The 16,567-nt window shown below is 53.9% G+C and overlaps 2 protein-coding genes across 3 annotated transcripts; both read right to left on the bottom strand.

Moving 5' to 3' along the window:
- Positions 1–1,037: 1,037 nt before the first annotated feature.
- Positions 1,038–9,327, bottom strand: B4GALT7 (beta-1,4-galactosyltransferase 7). Of its 2 annotated transcripts, none has more exons than XM_072947143.1 (6): positions 9,158–9,327; positions 5,217–5,579; positions 3,874–4,099; positions 2,684–2,767; positions 2,311–2,415; positions 1,038–1,813 (listed from the first exon to the last, which is right to left on the bottom strand). In XM_072947143.1, exons 1-6 carry the CDS (start codon positions 9,205–9,207, stop codon positions 1,658–1,660), a joined length of 984 nt encoding a protein of 327 aa, XP_072803244.1. In that variant the 5' UTR covers positions 9,208–9,327; the 3' UTR covers positions 1,038–1,657. The 2 variants fall into 2 exon arrangements, with proteins under 2 accessions (XP_072803244.1, XP_072803243.1); XM_072947142.1 differs by having other exon boundaries at positions 3,874–4,117.
- A 2,575-nt stretch (positions 9,328–11,902) lies between these two features.
- On the bottom strand, positions 11,903–15,758 carry TMED9 (transmembrane p24 trafficking protein 9). Its single transcript, XM_006198932.4, has 5 exons — positions 15,539–15,758; positions 15,270–15,370; positions 14,195–14,320; positions 13,686–13,832; positions 11,903–12,748 (listed from the first exon to the last, which is right to left on the bottom strand). Exons 1-5 carry the CDS (start codon positions 15,720–15,722, stop codon positions 12,599–12,601), a joined length of 708 nt encoding a protein of 235 aa, XP_006198994.1. The 5' UTR covers positions 15,723–15,758; the 3' UTR covers positions 11,903–12,598.
- Positions 15,759–16,567: the final 809 nt, after the last annotated feature.

The following is a 16,567-nucleotide window of genomic DNA, read 5'->3' on the forward strand; positions in this document are numbered from 1 at the left end:
AGATCAGCTTCCCATTACATGTTCCCACGGCTCCATACTTCCCCTCTGTAACCATGGTCACCTCAGTTAAGGTGTGTGACGTCTGCAGCCCTCAGCAGGCTGTCCCCTCCATCAGGCAGCTCAGTCATTGCTGCTCCCCGAGTGCCAAAGGCAGTGCTTCGTTCGACAAATGTTTGTTGAAGGAATAACCACTGCCTGCTTCTTTTACTCTCTTTGAGCAAAATGGAGCCTGGTGGTCCTGGCCTTGGAAAGGGGCAGGTTTCTGTTTGCCCTTCATCCTCAGAGGGGTAGACTTTTTGGAACAGAGCTGTTGAATCCACCCTTCTGAACTCTGCAGCCTCAGTCCCCTCCTCCCGCACTCCAGGTGTCCTATTCACTGTTAAATAAACCAACCTTAACTGGTCCTGGTCTCCTCTGACTTCTGCCCCAAATCGTTGGCACTCAGGTGCCTTGGAGTGATTTACCTTTCAGGGCCCCTCACCTCCCTCTCTCATTGACCCCAGGCTTCCCCCCAGATAGTTCCTCCAAAATCACTCCCCAGATCCACTGTCTCGCTCAGTTCCCCCCCTCCATCTCTCCTTGGCATCTGGGATCACTGGTGACCTCCCCTGGGAACACTCCAGCCATCCCCCTCCTCCTCATCTCCCTCCTGCCTCGGAGACATGGTCTTCCCTCCCTCGGGCCGGTCTTCCCTCCCTCGGGCCGTGACCCAGGGAGTCAATGCAGATGCAGCCTGCCTACCCTAAGTCCAGTCCTGCGGATCTAGTTCTGTCCAGCTCAGTGAGGCAGGATGAAACACCTCTTCCAGGCGGAGCCCACCGGAGCCTGGCGGCAGACTGTCTAGAAGAGCAGTGAAGCCTGGAGGGCTGAGGGAGGTGGTGAAGACTTGTGCCTTGGGCTTCTCTCCCACCCGAGGGTCCCCTGGCCTCAGTCCCCAGCCCTGCCCCAACTCCTTGCCAGTTTATAACTAAGAGAGGTCATCTTTTGCCCCATCCCCTTCCCCAGCTGCAGGTGACAAACTGGTGGTTCACACACAATTGCTTTGGCCTGCCATACTTTTTTTTTAAGTTTCAATTAGTTGCTATCATTTAAAAATTAACCAATTTCACTTAAGAATCCAAATTTCTAGTCTCTTTTGAAAAATCAGAAGATCTGGCAACACCAGGCCCACATTCCTGCCCAGTGACCACCAGCTAGAGCTGGTCTCACTGCTCCCTTCCGTTGGGGCTGGCATGCTGGTCTCTGCAGTTTTAACTCTCCCGATGGCCCCGGCCACCCATGTCAGCAGCCTGGCTTCTAAACTGTATCTCAGCATGAGGCGGTCCAGGGGAAGGAACAAAAGCCCGCAGATCTCAGCACATGAAGGAGGGCAGGGCTGGGTGAGCAGGAAGGCAGGTCGGAGGGTCCCAGTTGGGAGCCACAGCCCAGCTGCTCCCCATCACTGTTTATTGCTAGCAGCGTTGCAGGTACCCTGTGTGTGTCCTGTCCTGGCTCAAGCCTGCCTTGGGGGCGGGGCTGCTGCAAACACGTGGCTTGCTGTCCGCTACTTCAGGCCACGCCACGTCCTACTGGATCTGGGCCTGAAGCTTGAGGCTTTGTCCTGGGCCTGAGGAACAGTGTGGCCTGTAGGCACAGGCTTCCTTACTGTCCAGCCACCTCAGCCAAATGTACACCAGGGGGTGGCAGCCTTGTCACAGTCCAACATGATGTTGAGAACAGTGCAGGGGGCCCCACCCACGGACAGGGCCGTACGGGAGTCCACATGGTACTTCACGGTGCTCAGGCCTCCCTCCCGGTCCACCTTGAACTGCTCCTGGGAAGGGAAGGGAGAGAGAGCATGTACTCAGGGCTTTGTGGGTGCCAGCTGTCCACTGATGCCCCACGACCTCGTCATCAGAGGTCCTGTGAGCCCCACTGAAGAGACAGGGAAGTGAGGCTCAGAGACGTGAAGTCTCTTGCCCATGGCTGCACCCCCGAGTCAGCGGGAAAGCAGGGATTTTCCAGTTGAATTAATTTGGCTGCCGGAGAAGAAGCTGTTTGAGGGGTGGGGACTCCTGTGTCACAGGTCTGCCTAGGATTCTGGTCCCATCTCCAACTCCCACACACACACCTCGTCTGCGTGGACTCCTAGGTCTCAGCTGACCCACGGTATCCAAGGGCCACGGCAGCCACCAGAGGAGGGTGTGGTGCCCAAGCAGAATGCCCACAGGCTGACCCGCGCCAAACAGGAGAGGATGGGGCCACTTGGTGAAATGTCTGGGCCCGTAGGTTCCCCACATACCACCTGTCCGTCAAAGGACCGGCCAGCACCTGTTTCTGAGCCGCGATGCGCTTCTGGTCCCTCTTCCTCCAGGCTGGGTCATGCAGGTGGCGAAATGTCTTGTACCCAGTTGTGATTCCCGAGGGGCGGAAAAGCTAAGGGAGCCAAAGGAAGTTGGGTCAGGCTGCCTCCCCTGGAGCCCCGGCCCTCACCACTAGCCCTCTGTGGTGCCGCTACCTGCAGGGCCCACAGGCAGGGGCCTGCACCCCCAGTCTGCAGGAGAGGTGTGCCAGTCGGGGTCAGGGCTGGGGTCAGAACCAGGGCTGCTGTCTCCCAACCCCAGGAACTTCATTTGGAGACAGAGAGAAGAACCTCGGTGCAGTCATGACGGTCGAGGAGGTGCGGGGTGGCGGGGAGTGTTACCTGGAGCCCCGCTCCTTTGATGCGCCGGTAGAACTCGTCGTCCTCGCGGCCCCAGCCCCAGAAGCGGTTGGACATCCCGTTACACTGACACAGAGACAGGCAGCGTCACTTGCCCCCTCCTCCCAGGGGTGCTCCTTGGTCTCCTACCACTCAGGAGTCCCCAGCACAAGCCGGCCTGGGCCAGGCCCCCTTTCCTCCTCCTCCTCCCTGGCAGTTCTGAATGGACACTCAGATGCTTACAGCTCCTACCACCTCTGTGGTACTGGCAGAAGTCAGCACGCCCCAGTCCCTCCAGCTGTTATAATGGGGCCTTGAACTTGTGTGAGGTGATTAGTTTCTCATAAATGTCTGACTGGCGGGGAGGGGACCTCTGGAGAGCTGAAGACGGGCAGAAGTGCCAGCTCCTGCTCTGTTTCTCCCTGGCCCCATGCTCCCCCTTCTGCCAGCAGGGCTCTGCCCTGGTCTCTCCCTTTCTGTGGGAGAGGGACAGTGGGCTCTAGGGCAGACACCCATTTTTACCACCGGACTTCAGGCTTCATTTACATTAGCTGGCTCCAGCCACAGCTTGAAGAGAGGAGCAGGAGGTGAGGGTCTAAGCCACTCAGTTCTTCCTACCCCCACCCTCTGCCATAGTGACTGATTCAGGGAGGGACCCGTGACGCAAGTCAAGCCAATCAAGAGGCAGAATGGACCAGCTGTGGGCCCCCTGTCTAGGCTGTTGGGAAGGGGGCTCCACCTTCCACTAGGCTTGAGCCTCGACGGATGCAGGTTGCAGCTACAACCGTCACCTTGCATCCTGAATGTCTGGAGACAAATCCAGTCTAGAGATGGCGGAGCTGAGAGATGGAAGGTGAGCTGGTGTCCTGGTGACACCACCTGAGAGGCTGGGCAAGACAAATCTGAAGCCAGACCCTCTCTCCAGTCCCGCCCAGACTTTTCCACTTTGCGAGCCAACAAACCCCGGGTCTTCTGAAGCCGCTGGCGCAGGGGTCGTTACTGTGGCAGAGTCCTCCCTCACTGGCTTGTTCGGTCCTGCCCTCTCCTGTCTCTGGCTGCTCCTGGGCCCCCCTGCTGGCCCCGGGCAGGGCTCCTCCGTCTGCCGGGCCCTGGCACTGCTGCTCCTCTGGCCCCTGCCCCCACCCAGGCGGGTGCTCCCTGGCTCTGAGCAGGGCAGGCAGGCCGGGCCTCACCAGTTGGTAGTGCTGCTTGGAGAGCAGCAGGATGCCACCGACGTAGGTCTTATAGTGGTAGAGTGGGTGGAGCTCCGGGGAGGCCACGTGGAAGGGCCCGGCCTCGGGGAAGCCATAGTCCAGTTCCTCGTTGAGAGGAAGCAGGTCCACGTCATGCATAGCGATGTAGTCCGTGCTGTTGCCGCTCTCCAGGAAGCCCGCATTGATGAGCGCCGCCCGGTTGAACCTGCGCAGGGCGCCGAGGCTGGGCAGGGGGCGGCGAGCTCGCTCTCCCCCAGTCTCCATGGGAGAGCTGCCCTCCACCTCACCCGCCCTTGGGGCCGTGCTGCCCTCCAGCCCAACACCGACTTCACTGTGGGGCTGCCTGGCTGCACATCTGCCCCTCCACTCATCTCACAAATGTTTACTGTGCACCTGCTGTGTGCCAGGAACTGTTCAGAGCACTGGAGATACAAAAGTGAGAAATCAGAGCCATGCCCTCACAAAAAGGAAGAAATAAGTAGACATGGAACAAGCCAGGGAGTGGTAAGCACTGCGAAAAACAGTAAAGCAGGATGAGGAAGATCAAGCACACTGGGTGGGAGTGGCCAGTTGTTCTTTAGGAGAAAGTGGGAGGGAGCTGCGGTGTATGTGAAGGTGTGACTTTCACGATGGACCATGGAATCCAAGATTCGTCAGTAGAAAGTGAGGACCAGGAGGGTGGGTGGTGAACACTGGGAGCATGGTGGACTAAAGGACCTGGTGGGGTCCAAGAACTGCTGGAGTCTGTCTACCAGCAGGAGTGAGTTGGAGGGAAAGGAGGTCGGGGTGGAGTGTGAGATGCTTGGATCGTGGGGAGCAGTCTCTGATGAGGACAAGGATTTGGGGATAATGCCGGACTGTGAGCAACTTTAAAGCCCTGGCCCTGACCCTCCCTTCCCCTAATCCCCACCGCCAATCCACCACTGAGCCCTGTCTGTGCTTGCCCCACATCACCTCTCTCCACCCCTCTGCCACGCTGGCCAAGCTCCTGTCAGCTCAGGTGACTCCAATGACCACCCACCAGATCACCCCAGTCCCCTCCTTGTCCTGGTATGATCTAGTGCACACAGCAGCCACAGGAAACTTTGTAAAATGGAAACCAGATCAGGGGCCTCCCCAGCCACAAACCCTCCCCCTAAATTCCTGTCATGTCCAGTGAGAGGGGACTAGCGCCTCCCATCCTCCTGCTGGGGCCCCGGCTGGCCTTTCGCAGGCTTGGGCCCACCTGACATTGGACGTCGGTAGGAAAAGGGAGCAGGCCTGAGAGGCGGGGCAAGGTGAGGCCCAGGCGCGAGGGTGCTGGCTCAGGAGGCGGTCCCCACCTGAAATGGTCCACCTGGTTGAGCACATAGATATGGTGCTGGATCTTCTTCCTGCTCAGGAAGCGGTGCATGTGCGGCACAAAGACCAGGAGCTCCTCGAAGCGTTCTCGGAAGGGCACCAGCACTGCCAGGCGGTGGGGGCCCCAGGACTCATCTTCTTCCCAATGCTCGGGGGGTGGCTCTGGCGGGCAGGCCCGCGATGGGCCCGGGCTCTCCTGCCCTTGTCCCCTGGCCGCCCGGGCCACGTCCCCAGAGCAGCTGAGCTGCAGCCAGAGCAGGGAGAGGAAGCCCAGTAAGAGACAGGCGACGAAGAGATGGAAGACGGAGCATTTCCGGGGTAGGCTGCTGGGGATCAACCTGGACCTGGGACAAGGACAGGGACCAGGTGAGAAGGGCAAAGCTGAGCTGAGGTCCTGGGACCCCTTCTCTGGCTTCCCCAAGTAAAGCACACATGACTGTTCTGCCCCAAGCGCCCGGGAATTAGTGCAGAAGCAACTTCAGTGCTTTTGTTCATGCTGCTACCGTTCATGAGAATCCTGCTTGCAGCTCTAGGCTCAGCCTGTGCCACCACCTCCAGGAGGCCCTCCAACCACTCCCAGGTCTCGGAGCTGCCCCAGTTCCTCAATGCTCTCTTACTTTCTGTGCCTGAGTCCTGGCCAGACCAAGAGCTGCTCGAGGGCAGGGACGAGACTCCTAGTCCCCTGCACTTGCCCCCTGCCAGGAAAATGGCTCATGTCCTGAGCTGATGTCAGGAGATCTGCCTTAGAGATTCCACCCGTTGCCTTCCACCTGCTCCCCTGCAGGTTCACCTTCAACAGAAACCTTGGCTTCATCCTGCTTCTCAGACCAGAAAACTCCCCAAGACAGGGGCTTGTGTTGGCATCAAGCCCCAGTGAAAAGACCACTGTTAACTCTGGGAAAATTAGGTCTGTTCCCAAACCAATGCAAGGCTCAAACTGACAGTGGCAGTTCACTGAATGCATCTCAAAACTTCAATGCAAGAGGCAGCTCACATGACAAGAGACAAGAGACAGAAGAGGGAAAGAAAGATGAGGGCTGGGAACAGCGCCCAGGCTCATTTCAGAAACCAGAAAACCAGCAGAGTATCTTAGACTTTGGGGTAGTGCTGGGAGAGACTGCCCTTTAGGTTATAAGGCACAAAGAAATGGGTGGAATTCACCTGATTTCTTTGCCCCCCTCCCCAGAAGTTCCTAAGGATAGTGAAGGAGGAATGGAGGAATCCAAGAAGAGGGAAGCCTCTTCTATTCTGAAATTACCTGGAAAGCAACCTACTTTATAACCTCTGAGAGTCACCAATTAGCTACCAGGTCATATAGATCCTACCTTCTAAGTGCTCTTTGGTCCTTCCTCACCCACTGCCTCTCTTCTAGCTCAAGTCTCTTCTGGTCCTTGGCCTAACAGTCAGACCCCTCTGTGACCTGGCCCCATCTCCAGCTGCTCCCTGCTACTCACCCAGTGCTACACATGGGCAACCCAGAGCTTCTCCACTTCCCCATTCCTTCCTGCTCCAGCCCTCACACAGCCTGCTGCTTCTGCCTAAAATGCCTTTCCTTATTTTATCTTCCTGGAGGCGCCCCGCTGATCCTTCAGGGTCAAGTTCCAATGTCATGGCCAGCATCACCACCCCGCTTCCCCCATCACATGTACACAACCCGAGATATATACTCCCTGCTTCGTGTGCCCATGGGATCTGGTACTGCCCTCTTTGAAGCACTTAGCATTTTGTAATCACCTGCGTCCCTGCTTGTCTTCCCCATAGGTAATCAGATTCATATCTGTGGCCCCAGCACAAGTCACACAGCAAAGGCTTGCTAAGTGAGTTACAGAAAGGGCTTAAGCATTCAGGGCATGCTTGTCACACACTAGAGCCAAACCAACTCCTGCCTCTCTCTGGAGGCACAACTGCCTATCTGGAAGCTGGCAACCCTGAAGCCAGACTCAGCCCCACACACAACAGAGAGGGGGCCACACACGTGCAGAGCTTCTGACTTACCCCCCATTATCCTGTGGTGGGGGTTTCCGCTGGGGAGGAGCAGAGGCCGATACTGCCAGTGGCCTAGGAAGGCTGGGACCTCTACAGATTCTCCCTCTGGGCTCTTTCTGGGGGCAGGGTAGAGACTGGGAAGATGGACATGGGGAAACATCCCACCTTTGGGGGAAGAAGCAGTGACCATTATCCAGGGGTATGGCATGGGCTGGGCATTCCACGCACTTTCAAAGGATGTCCCCTCAATCTAGCCTTCCCCCCCAGCAGGATCACCTCCCCATGGGCACTCTCTTCCTGTGCTGTTAGGGCTCAACCTACTGAACAATTGAATTCAGAGCTGAGTCCCAATTCCTCAGGACACTGGAGGCTGAAAACAGTTGCTCCTGGTGCCACCTGGTGGCAAACTCCAGATCTGCAGTCTCAGCTGCTCCCAGGCCCAGGCCACCTTGGTTCTGGGGAGCAGAGGCAGACCAGAAGAGGTTTTGTCTCCTTTATAAATCTGCACCCAAGGCTGGTGAGAGGTAGATTCAAACCCAGACAGGCTGATTCCAGAGCCAGCCCTCTTAATCGCTACATGAGTGAGCCAGCATCTGTTGCATGGATCTTTGTATCCCTGCGTCAAAAGCATGTATTGACATCAGTCAAGTTTTCTGGGAGCACGGTTGTGTTCCAGAAGTTTATGGAAAGGAATTAGGAAATGGAAAATTCTCCTCCATCACCTTTCCTTTCTTCTCTCAAATAAACCTTAGTGGTTCGAATACTCGGCTGCTCTGATTACAGCACCTCCAAACTGTAAAATTAACTGGAAGACGACAGGCACCTCCTCTGCCAAGCACAGCATCAAGAGTTTTACATATATGACCCCCTTTCATTCTCATACAGACCTGCGAAGTAGATTTTATGATCCCCTGTCTCAGAGATGGAAAAGCTGAGGTCAGAAAGATTAAGTAATCTATTTCTGGTCTCATAGCTACTAAAGAGGATTCCTGTCCAGGCCTAAGTCCACAGTCCAGGCTTTCTGTTATATTCGTCTTACTTCAACACCAAGTCTGAAAAACTCCCAAAGATAAAGAGTTGTGCCCACTCTATTTCAAAGTCTTTCGACACCTAGCAAACTTAAGTGAATGAGGTGTTACTCACTAGGCAGCGATCCACTATCATATATTCTGGGTGAGGAAGAGTTCTGGGAGCACATCTCAAGACTGAAGTGTGGGTGTCATCCCAAATTTAAAAGGCCAAATAGTTCCTTTCGGCCCCCCATTCTGCTTTAGCGGTAATCACGTGCTAAGGTGTGGGTCAAGCTCACACCTAACTCCTGGAGCAGGCCCCACTAAAGTGCAGCTGCACCGGAAATGAACTCATGTTAGGTCTGAGAAGTGTTTAGTCCCGGCCAGGCAGCGGCCAGCCAGGCAGAGTATAGAGCTTCTGTCTGGGCTGTTCTTCTGGGTGGTCAGCAAAGAATGGGGAAGCCTGAAGGAGGGAGGGTAGAGTCTAAGGCTACATGGATGTGATGAAGGAGGCACAGACCAGAGAAATGGAATAAAGACCCTCTGACACCAGACACAGACAGAAAGACAGATTCACTGTGAGAGGTCAGTGGAGTCGGAGACCCGCAAGAAGACAGACGTCAGTGGAAAAACACAGAAAGAACCATGAGAGAGGGACAGAAACTCACAAAGGTAAGTCAACGGAAAACACACACCCCTGAGTGACGGAGACCTGCGGAGTAAAGGAGACTGGTAGAGACAGAGACCCACATAGAGACAGAGACCCAAATACAGAGAGAGTCAGTGACCCACAAGGAGAACCACAGACCCTACAGAAACCCGCAGAGACGGAGAAGCGACGGCCTCGGGCTCCTAGATTCCACGGGGCGGCCCGGAAAGGATCGGCACCCGGGAGGACGGGGCCCGGGCCGGCCACCGCCGCTCACCTGCCGTCCTCCCAGGGCAGCTGCGCCGTTTTCCTCCGGGAGGGGAACATCGTGGGGGGAGGCGGCGGCGCATGGGGCTCGAGCTCCCAGCCGGGCCGGCCGGGCCTCCCCGGCCTACGCGGCGCCTCCGCCTCCCGCCCCGCCCAGGCCCGTCCGCCCGCCCCTCGGTCCGCTGGGTCCGTCGCTTCGGCCGCGCCGTCTGCTCCCCGGAGCTGCAGCGTCAAAGGTTCCGCTTCCGGAGGCACATGTGAGTACTCCAACCGCCGGAACTGCTGCCTTCCGGGGACCGCTTGACATGCCGAGAAACTGAGGTTTCAGAGGGGGCTCAAGACAAAGGACTGGGGCTGGACTTAGACTCCGGACTTACAAACCAGCACCCTGGCAATGATCTGCACCTTCCGCCTCTTCCCAAGGGAAGGCAGAGAGAATCTGAGCAGTCGCGCCGTCAACCCAGGTGCACTCTTCCTCCGCGACAAGCTTGGAGGAGGGCAGGGCCAAGCTCAGGGATACCCCAAACAGTAGTCAGGAGCCAGGCACTAAACACAGATTGGCTGGATTCGAACCCTGACTGTGCCAGTTCGGCTATGTTGGGGCGGGGTGGGGGGTGGGGGGCAAGATAATCTCTTTTGCTTGTTTCCTCACCTGAGTATATAAATGGTTCCTGATCTACATGGTTGCTGTGAGGATTAAAGGAGAAAATGCAAACACTGGTACAGTGATGGGCACAATAGTCCACGCTATATAAATGATAGCTGTCATCTGGGGAGGGGTACTTCAGTGGAGCTGAGGTGAGAACTGCGGAAGGGAATAAGGAGATTGACTTCCCATATCTGCCCTGTCACCATGGGAACTTAGGCCCCAGCTAGGCCAGCTTCCCACCTGGGAAGAGAGTGGCAGAGTTATTAACTTGATCTCCTCTCTTCTTCCAGGCAAAATTTAAATCTCCTAATAAATAGCTAACATCGAATGAGTTTTTACTATGTACCAGTCATTGTAAATTCTTTACTACTGTTATCTCAGTATGTCCTTATGAATATTGCACTTATTATGCCCACTTTACAGATGAGGGAACTGAGGCACACAGAGACAATTCAGGATGTAAGCCCAGGTAGTTTGGTTTCACAAGCTGTGGACTCAGGTACTCTGCTTCTGAGAGGACTTCACTATGGGTGGGAAATTAATCATTCCCAGCAGCCCCTTTTCTCCCTTTAACCAAGCATACAACCCACCAGTCCCCTTCCCACTGAACTCTCCCAGGGCACCACACCCTGTACCAGAACCTTGACAAATCCAGCCTAGATTTGGCTAATGACAAAGGCAAGGCTGACCCCTGCAGAGACCAGTCAGATAAGGCCAGTGATGGAAGCAGGAAAATGGGACTGACCTGGGAAGCACAAGCCCAGATAGCTGCCATTCAGTCCAGCTAATTGTAGTCGCATTGAGATGAAGCCCCAGTAGTATCAGATCTGACTTAGCTCAAGGAATCAGATTTCATCTAAAAACCTAAATTAACTAATTTTAAGCTATGTGGTATCTATAGTCATGTTGGCAATTAGTACCCTTAATATGAGGGGATGAGAGTGGCACTTTTCTTCTGTGGCCTCTCTTTCAAAAACCCAGGACCCTAGTCTAATGATGAGAAAACAGCAGACAAATCACAATTCAGGGAAATTCTACAAAATACCTGAACAGTACTCCTGAAAACCGTCAAGATAATGAACAAGTAAAGTCTGAGAAACTGTCACAGCCAAGAGAAGCCCAAGGGGAGACAACGAAATGTAATTTGGTATCCTAGACAGATCTTGGAACAGACACTAGGTAACAACTAAGGAAATCTGCATGAAGTATGGACCATCACTACTGGTTCATCAGTTTTAACATGTACTCATGTTATTGCATCATGTTAATAAGGTAAACTATCTTCACAATTTTTCTGTAACTCTAAAGCTGTTTTTAAAAAAAGGTTTTTCCTAAATGTGGAGGTCTAGGTGGCAATATGAGCTCAGACTACATTCTCCTAGCAATTCAAGTAGTCCCCAAATTTGTCTCCCCACCCCCAGTCTCTTTCTCACACACTGTTGGATAACCTCTCCCAAATTCATATTCAGGGGGTTCTTATACTCAAAACTTTGCTGAACAGTGGTAACATCCAAATCTCTTATCTGGGGTTCAAGGCTCTTCTAACTCTAACCAACCTTACTTTCCAGCTTTCTCACAACACCGCTCCCTCAACACCAGCTGAAAAAATGCTCATCCGTCTCCATTCCAGCTGTTTGCCTGTCTCTCTCAACCACCTCTGTCTTGCCTTCTTTCATCAAAATCCTTCCTCTTCTTCAAAGTCTTTGCTGAAATCTCATGCTATTGGTTAAGCCCATCAATATCCTCATCCCCACCAGCCCAGGGCTTTTTGTCCTTCCCACACCAGCAGATCCCTCTGTTCAGTGCACACTACCTTCCCTAACTAGGCACTTCCTTGCAGCACAATTCTGTCCACCTACTGTAGAAGGCAGAGCAATTCACAGGGGAGCTGGTGTAGAGGAAATGGTGTGAATTTGAGCACCAACCCCACAATTTACTTGTCGGATGATCTTGGGCAACACCACCAACCAGGGAGGATCGAAAGAATGAAGTTCACAGGTGGATATTCATCTTAGGATGTGAAGAGCTTTGCCCGTTGGGAAAACACACTCCCTCAAACACCCTGTGGTGTTATGCCGTTGACAGTAGAGTAAATTTACACTGGACAAGAAGTCAATTTTTTTTTAATTGGGAAACCAATGTAACAAACTTAGACTTATTGAAAATGAAATCAGTAACTAAGATTCTGCAGGCCCCACCCCCAACCAGCACCAAAGCCTCTGCTTCGCCTGACCCGTTTCTCTAGCCCCAAAAAGAACAACCACGTGAAGAATCCGGGGTCAAATTCAGGGCCACGTTCCCACGCTGCCACCCCACTACCCCACCCTCAACACACATGCCCCAGATCAGCAGGCTGGGTCTAGGCCCAAAGGGGGAGTAGTGAGGTTCCCCAGGTGGCAGGGAATCAAAGCTACATCCCAACCTGGTCAAAATCCCAAGTTAGCAAAGGAAGACAGAAGGAAGATTGGCTTGCCCACCCATGTCCCTCCCCCCAGCCACCCCAGACAACAGCCTCACATCCCTGATCAGTAACACTGTGATTCTGAGGTGTCAGTAGGGCTCCCAGTGGCTTCACCAGCCCCTGGGAGATTACTGCAAAGGGCCCAGAGCCCAGGAGAAGGAGCAACTGCCCCACCACCTGCTCAGTATTAGCAAGCCAAGCTGCTGCCCTCAGCGTGTGCTGGCCCCTCTCCCCAGAACATCCATGGCTGGGAACCAGTCCTCCTGCCAGACAGAAGTCAGTCCAGGAGGACCTTTCTTCCCCAGTCAGAGAGGAAGGATGGCCTGTGAGGCTTGGGATGGCTACACCAGCTTCTTGGCTTCAAAGAAGCTCTTGAGGTGTCGCATCTGCCAGACGCCGATGGCTACGAGGATGAGGGTCTGCAGGATGGACCACCACAGCACCCGCTGGTTGGTGCTCTCGCTGGTCTGCCGGAAGCGCTCCTCTCGCCACTGTGGGAGGGGAGAATGAAAGAAGAGCCTGAGTTGGTTGGGGGTCACCTGCAGTTCACTAGAACTGCTGGATTCCCTCCCTGGAAGATACCCCAGGACCAACCAACTTTGCCCAGGTTCCAGGCAAGTGCCTGAAAAAAGCCATTTCACCCAGGGACTGTTTTCACCCTCACCAGTCAGATGACCTCAAACAACCCACTCACTTCTCCTAGGTCTGTCTGCTCATCTGTCAGGTACGGTCCTCCCCCAGGTGCCTGGGGGAGTGGTAAAGTGGTTGTGGTATCACCCTATCAGACAGAGCTGTCCTGCAATGCTCAGAAGGGGACCTGCTCTGAGCCCTCTGCCCGGGTCTCCCAAACTGCTCCTTGAAGATTGTGGGCACAAGTTGAAAATTGGTGGCTCAGGGGCTGGATCTAGCCCGTATGTGTGTTTTGTTTGGTTCACATAGTGTTCTGACAACATTTAAAACCTGAAAAATTTCACATAAACAACCTGAATCTCTAGCTCCTCCTAAAACCCAGAGCTAGCATCTCTGCAAGGCTGTCCTCAGCTGGTAACATGAGCCATTCCTGTTTAGAGAGGGCACTATTTTACCAGTCCTTATAGTCACAAATCCATTCATCGTACCTGCCTAGCTCCAGAGTTTGAAACTCTGGTCCTGGGAGCACTGAGGACCATGGAACTAGCACCCAAGGTGTTGATATCAATTCCTGCTGTCACTTTGTGTATCTCCTAATAAGACAATGACAGCCTCTTAAGAGATCTGTCTCCTCAATTACAAAGTAGAGCCAGTAATACCCATGCCACCACTTAGCCTAACAACACAGCAGAGACACGTAAGTCCCTGGGGTTCAAAATGAATCTGACGTGCAACTCCTGGCTAAGTGAGTGCGCAGCGTCTGGGGAGAAGCCCACTGCTCCCGGCCCGACCACTCACCCGCTGGTAGTTCTGCTCTTTCTGGATCTGCTCCACCTGCTCCACCAGCTGTCGCACACGTAGCTGCAACTCACTCAACTTGTCTTTGGCAGCAATTTCTGCATAGTCATTGGCATGTTCACCTACCTGGATGTCCAGATGAACTCTCTGGAGACAGACAAGGAAGATAAGGAGAATCAGGTAGTCCTACTGTGTCTTCCTGCCAGGGCCTAACAGCTGGTCCTCCCACCTTTCTTCATTTGTTCATTTAGCCAACACTGACTGAGGCCTCCTCAGTGTCCGGCCCTATGGGGCTCTAGGCCCATAGGCAAGAACAAGCCTTGGCTGATGCTTGCCTAGAGCATATACAAAGAGCCCTGCAACCATGTCCTGAATATCCACCGGAAACCCGGTCTTATCAGGAGACACAAAATCTGACACAGTCATCTCACACCCACAGTATCACCAGTCTCCAGCCCTGACCATGGGCTAGAGGCTGAAAGCCATGAGTCCCACGTGGGTCCACTTACCAGCATGCCTCCAGCAAAAAGGGAGAACTTGGTGGAATTGGAGTGAAGACAGATTTGGTGCTCACCAGGGGTGTGGGAGGTGAAGGTGAACCTGCCTTCAGAGCCATACTGCCGGGCCAGGATGACCTGGAGAGAAGAGGCTTTGGTGAGTGTTATAGTGGGGATGGGGCTGGACGGTGATTAAGGCAGTAAGAGCCTCAAAAGTTGACAGGCAGAGCCTTAGGCACCCTACAACACTAAAAGGTTTAGTGCTGGTTAGCAGCAGGTGCCAAAAACTTGTCTTCAAACAATCTGGAGCAGGGGTGAAGAGTCTAACATTAGTCTGGCACATGACCACACTTGGAAAGGGCTTTCTTTCTTCATGGCTTGTGACCTTTCAACTCTTTTGGTGTAATTATTTTTTTTTAAGTGAAAGTGACAGCTAAAGGGTTTTGGAAGGGGAGGGTACAGCTCAAGTGTTAGAGTGCATGCTTAGCATGCATGAGGCCTTGGGTTCAATCCCCAGTACCTCCTCTAAAAATAAATAAACCTAATTGCCTTCCTCCCACCAAAATAAATACATACATACATACATACATACATACATAAAATTTTAAATTAAAAAAAGAGTTTTGGGTTTTTGGTTTGTTTGTTTTAATATCCTTATCTGTCAAAATCAAAAGCTGCTCATTCTTTTCGGAAAGTACCCTATTCCGTGAAATCCTAAAGTCTAGATGTCACAGCTTTAGAGTTGACAAAACTCTTCGATTTCCAGCAGCACAATTAATCCACCCATCACCCATTACCCATTACCTATCTATAAGATAGACGAATTTCCATTTCACAGACCAGGAAAATGGCTCAGGAAAAGTGAAGGACTTGGCCGAGTCATAAAGTGGTAAGAGGCTGAGAGGAGCAGCCAGCACTGCAACAGCCCAAGGCTGGCCTGGAGTGAAAATCCAGCATCTTCCCACAATACCAACTGTTTTTACCAGTTTAGCAGATGCGGAAACCAGGAAGGGAAGTAACAGAGCCTGCTTGGTCTGGCGCTCAAGTGCAGAGCAGAGGGCTCAGCGAGGTTCAGGGGCCGCCTCACCTTGTCCTCTGGGTCCTTCACCTCCACGAACATGCCAAGCCCGGGGGTGGCCGGCTGGTACTCCTCTCGCTGCTTGTCATACAGCTGCGTCCGGTAGTTTCCTGAGGAGAAGCGGGGCGAGCGCAATCAGAGGAGCGCGGGGAGGCGCCGGGTCCGCGGCCACCGGTGCACGGCGAGGCCGGCTGCTCCTGGCTCCGGAGAGCTGACTTGCCCGCACCCCGCGCCCCAAGACCGCGGTCTAGTCGCAAACTCTCCCCCGTCCCCCGCACCTATAACCATGGTCTCGTCCGGAATCTCCTCGATAAAGCACTTCTTTTCTGTCTCCCCGATGTGAAAGTAGAGCGCGCCTCCGCGGGCCGCGAACAACAGCAGCAGCAGGAGGGCCCGAACGACCCTACCCAGCCGCGCTCCCGGGCAGGGCTCAGCGACCCGCGCGCTCTGCTCCGCAGCCATCTTGCCCCACCTGCCCGCGCAGCCGCGGCCGGCCGCGCCACGTAGCCCTGCCGCCGCCGCGGGGCGTGCCGGGACAGCGAGTTCAGCCGGGTGGACTACAAGTCCCGAGACGTCCCGGGACGGCGGCGCGGCAGTACCTGATTGGGGCGCCGCTTCTACCTAGGACCAAATTGGGGCCCCAGAAACGAAAAATTCTTTCCGTTGACCCTTGTCGCGGAACGGCGACTGGTGATGATTATCAATTTTTTATAGATGATGAAACTTGCGAAGTTTGAGTCACGAAGAGAATTATGAGCAGGAACAGGATTCGAACCTAGGATCCTTGATTTCCCTCGGCACAACATCTGCCAGTCAGAGCTTCTATTTTTAAAAAATGAACTTTGAGAAAAACGACACAAACCATGCATCAATTTGTCTTCGAAAATGACTCAAATACTGAAGGAGAGAAGGAAGAGGAAGAAGAAGTCGCCACAATATCCTTTTACCATTTTTTTGCCCATCAAACCCCAGCCACTCCTGTATCTGATTTGTATGCTCCCAGGCATTTCCCTTTATCCCCCTACAAACACGCACACTCACTTGCTCACTTACTCACTCACATTCGCGCTTGCTTTGCTGCCGAATCCCAGCCGCTACGGCTCAACTCTGGACCGGGATCTAGAACCCTAGTTGCCGGCAGGTAAAGGGGTATTTGTGGAGGGGTTGAGGCGGAACCGCTGTTTTGGAGAGTTCTGCACTCAGTGTGAAATCAGCAAAGATCTGCGTTTAGTGTCCTTCCTGGATTTTATTACGAATTTCAGTATGTTTTGGCAGCTTTTCTTCGTAGTTAGCAGTTTATAATTGTT

This window comes from Vicugna pacos, chromosome 22 (assembly GCF_048564905.1).
Source record: "Vicugna pacos chromosome 22, VicPac4, whole genome shotgun sequence".
Classification (NCBI taxonomy): Eukaryota; Metazoa; Chordata; class Mammalia; order Artiodactyla; family Camelidae; genus Vicugna; species Vicugna pacos.

Excerpts from the sequence above, each read along its gene's own strand:
- B4GALT7 (XM_072947142.1), bottom strand. The coding sequence starts at position 9,207 with ATGTTCCCCTCCCGGAGGAAAACGGCGCAGCTGCCCTGGGAGGACGGC. Across the intron at positions 4,118-5,216 it reads AACCAGGTGGACCATTTCAG|CCTCGGCGCCCTGCGCAGGT; the intron begins GTGGGGACCGCC and ends CCCCCTGCCCAG. Across the intron at positions 2,416-2,683 it reads TCAAAGGAGCGGGGCTCCAG|CTTTTCCGCCCCTCGGGAAT; the intron begins GTAACACTCCCC and ends TGGCTCCCTTAG.
- TMED9 (XM_006198932.4), bottom strand. The coding sequence starts at position 15,722 with ATGGCTGCGGAGCAGAGCGCGCGGGTCGCTGAGCCCTGCCCGGGAGCG. Across the intron at positions 15,371-15,538 it reads GGACGAGACCATGGTTATAG|GAAACTACCGGACGCAGCTG; the intron begins GTGCGGGGGACG and ends GCTTCTCCTCAG. Across the intron at positions 14,321-15,269 it reads TGAAGGACCCAGAGGACAAG|GTCATCCTGGCCCGGCAGTA; the intron begins GTGAGGCGGCCC and ends TCTTCTCTCCAG.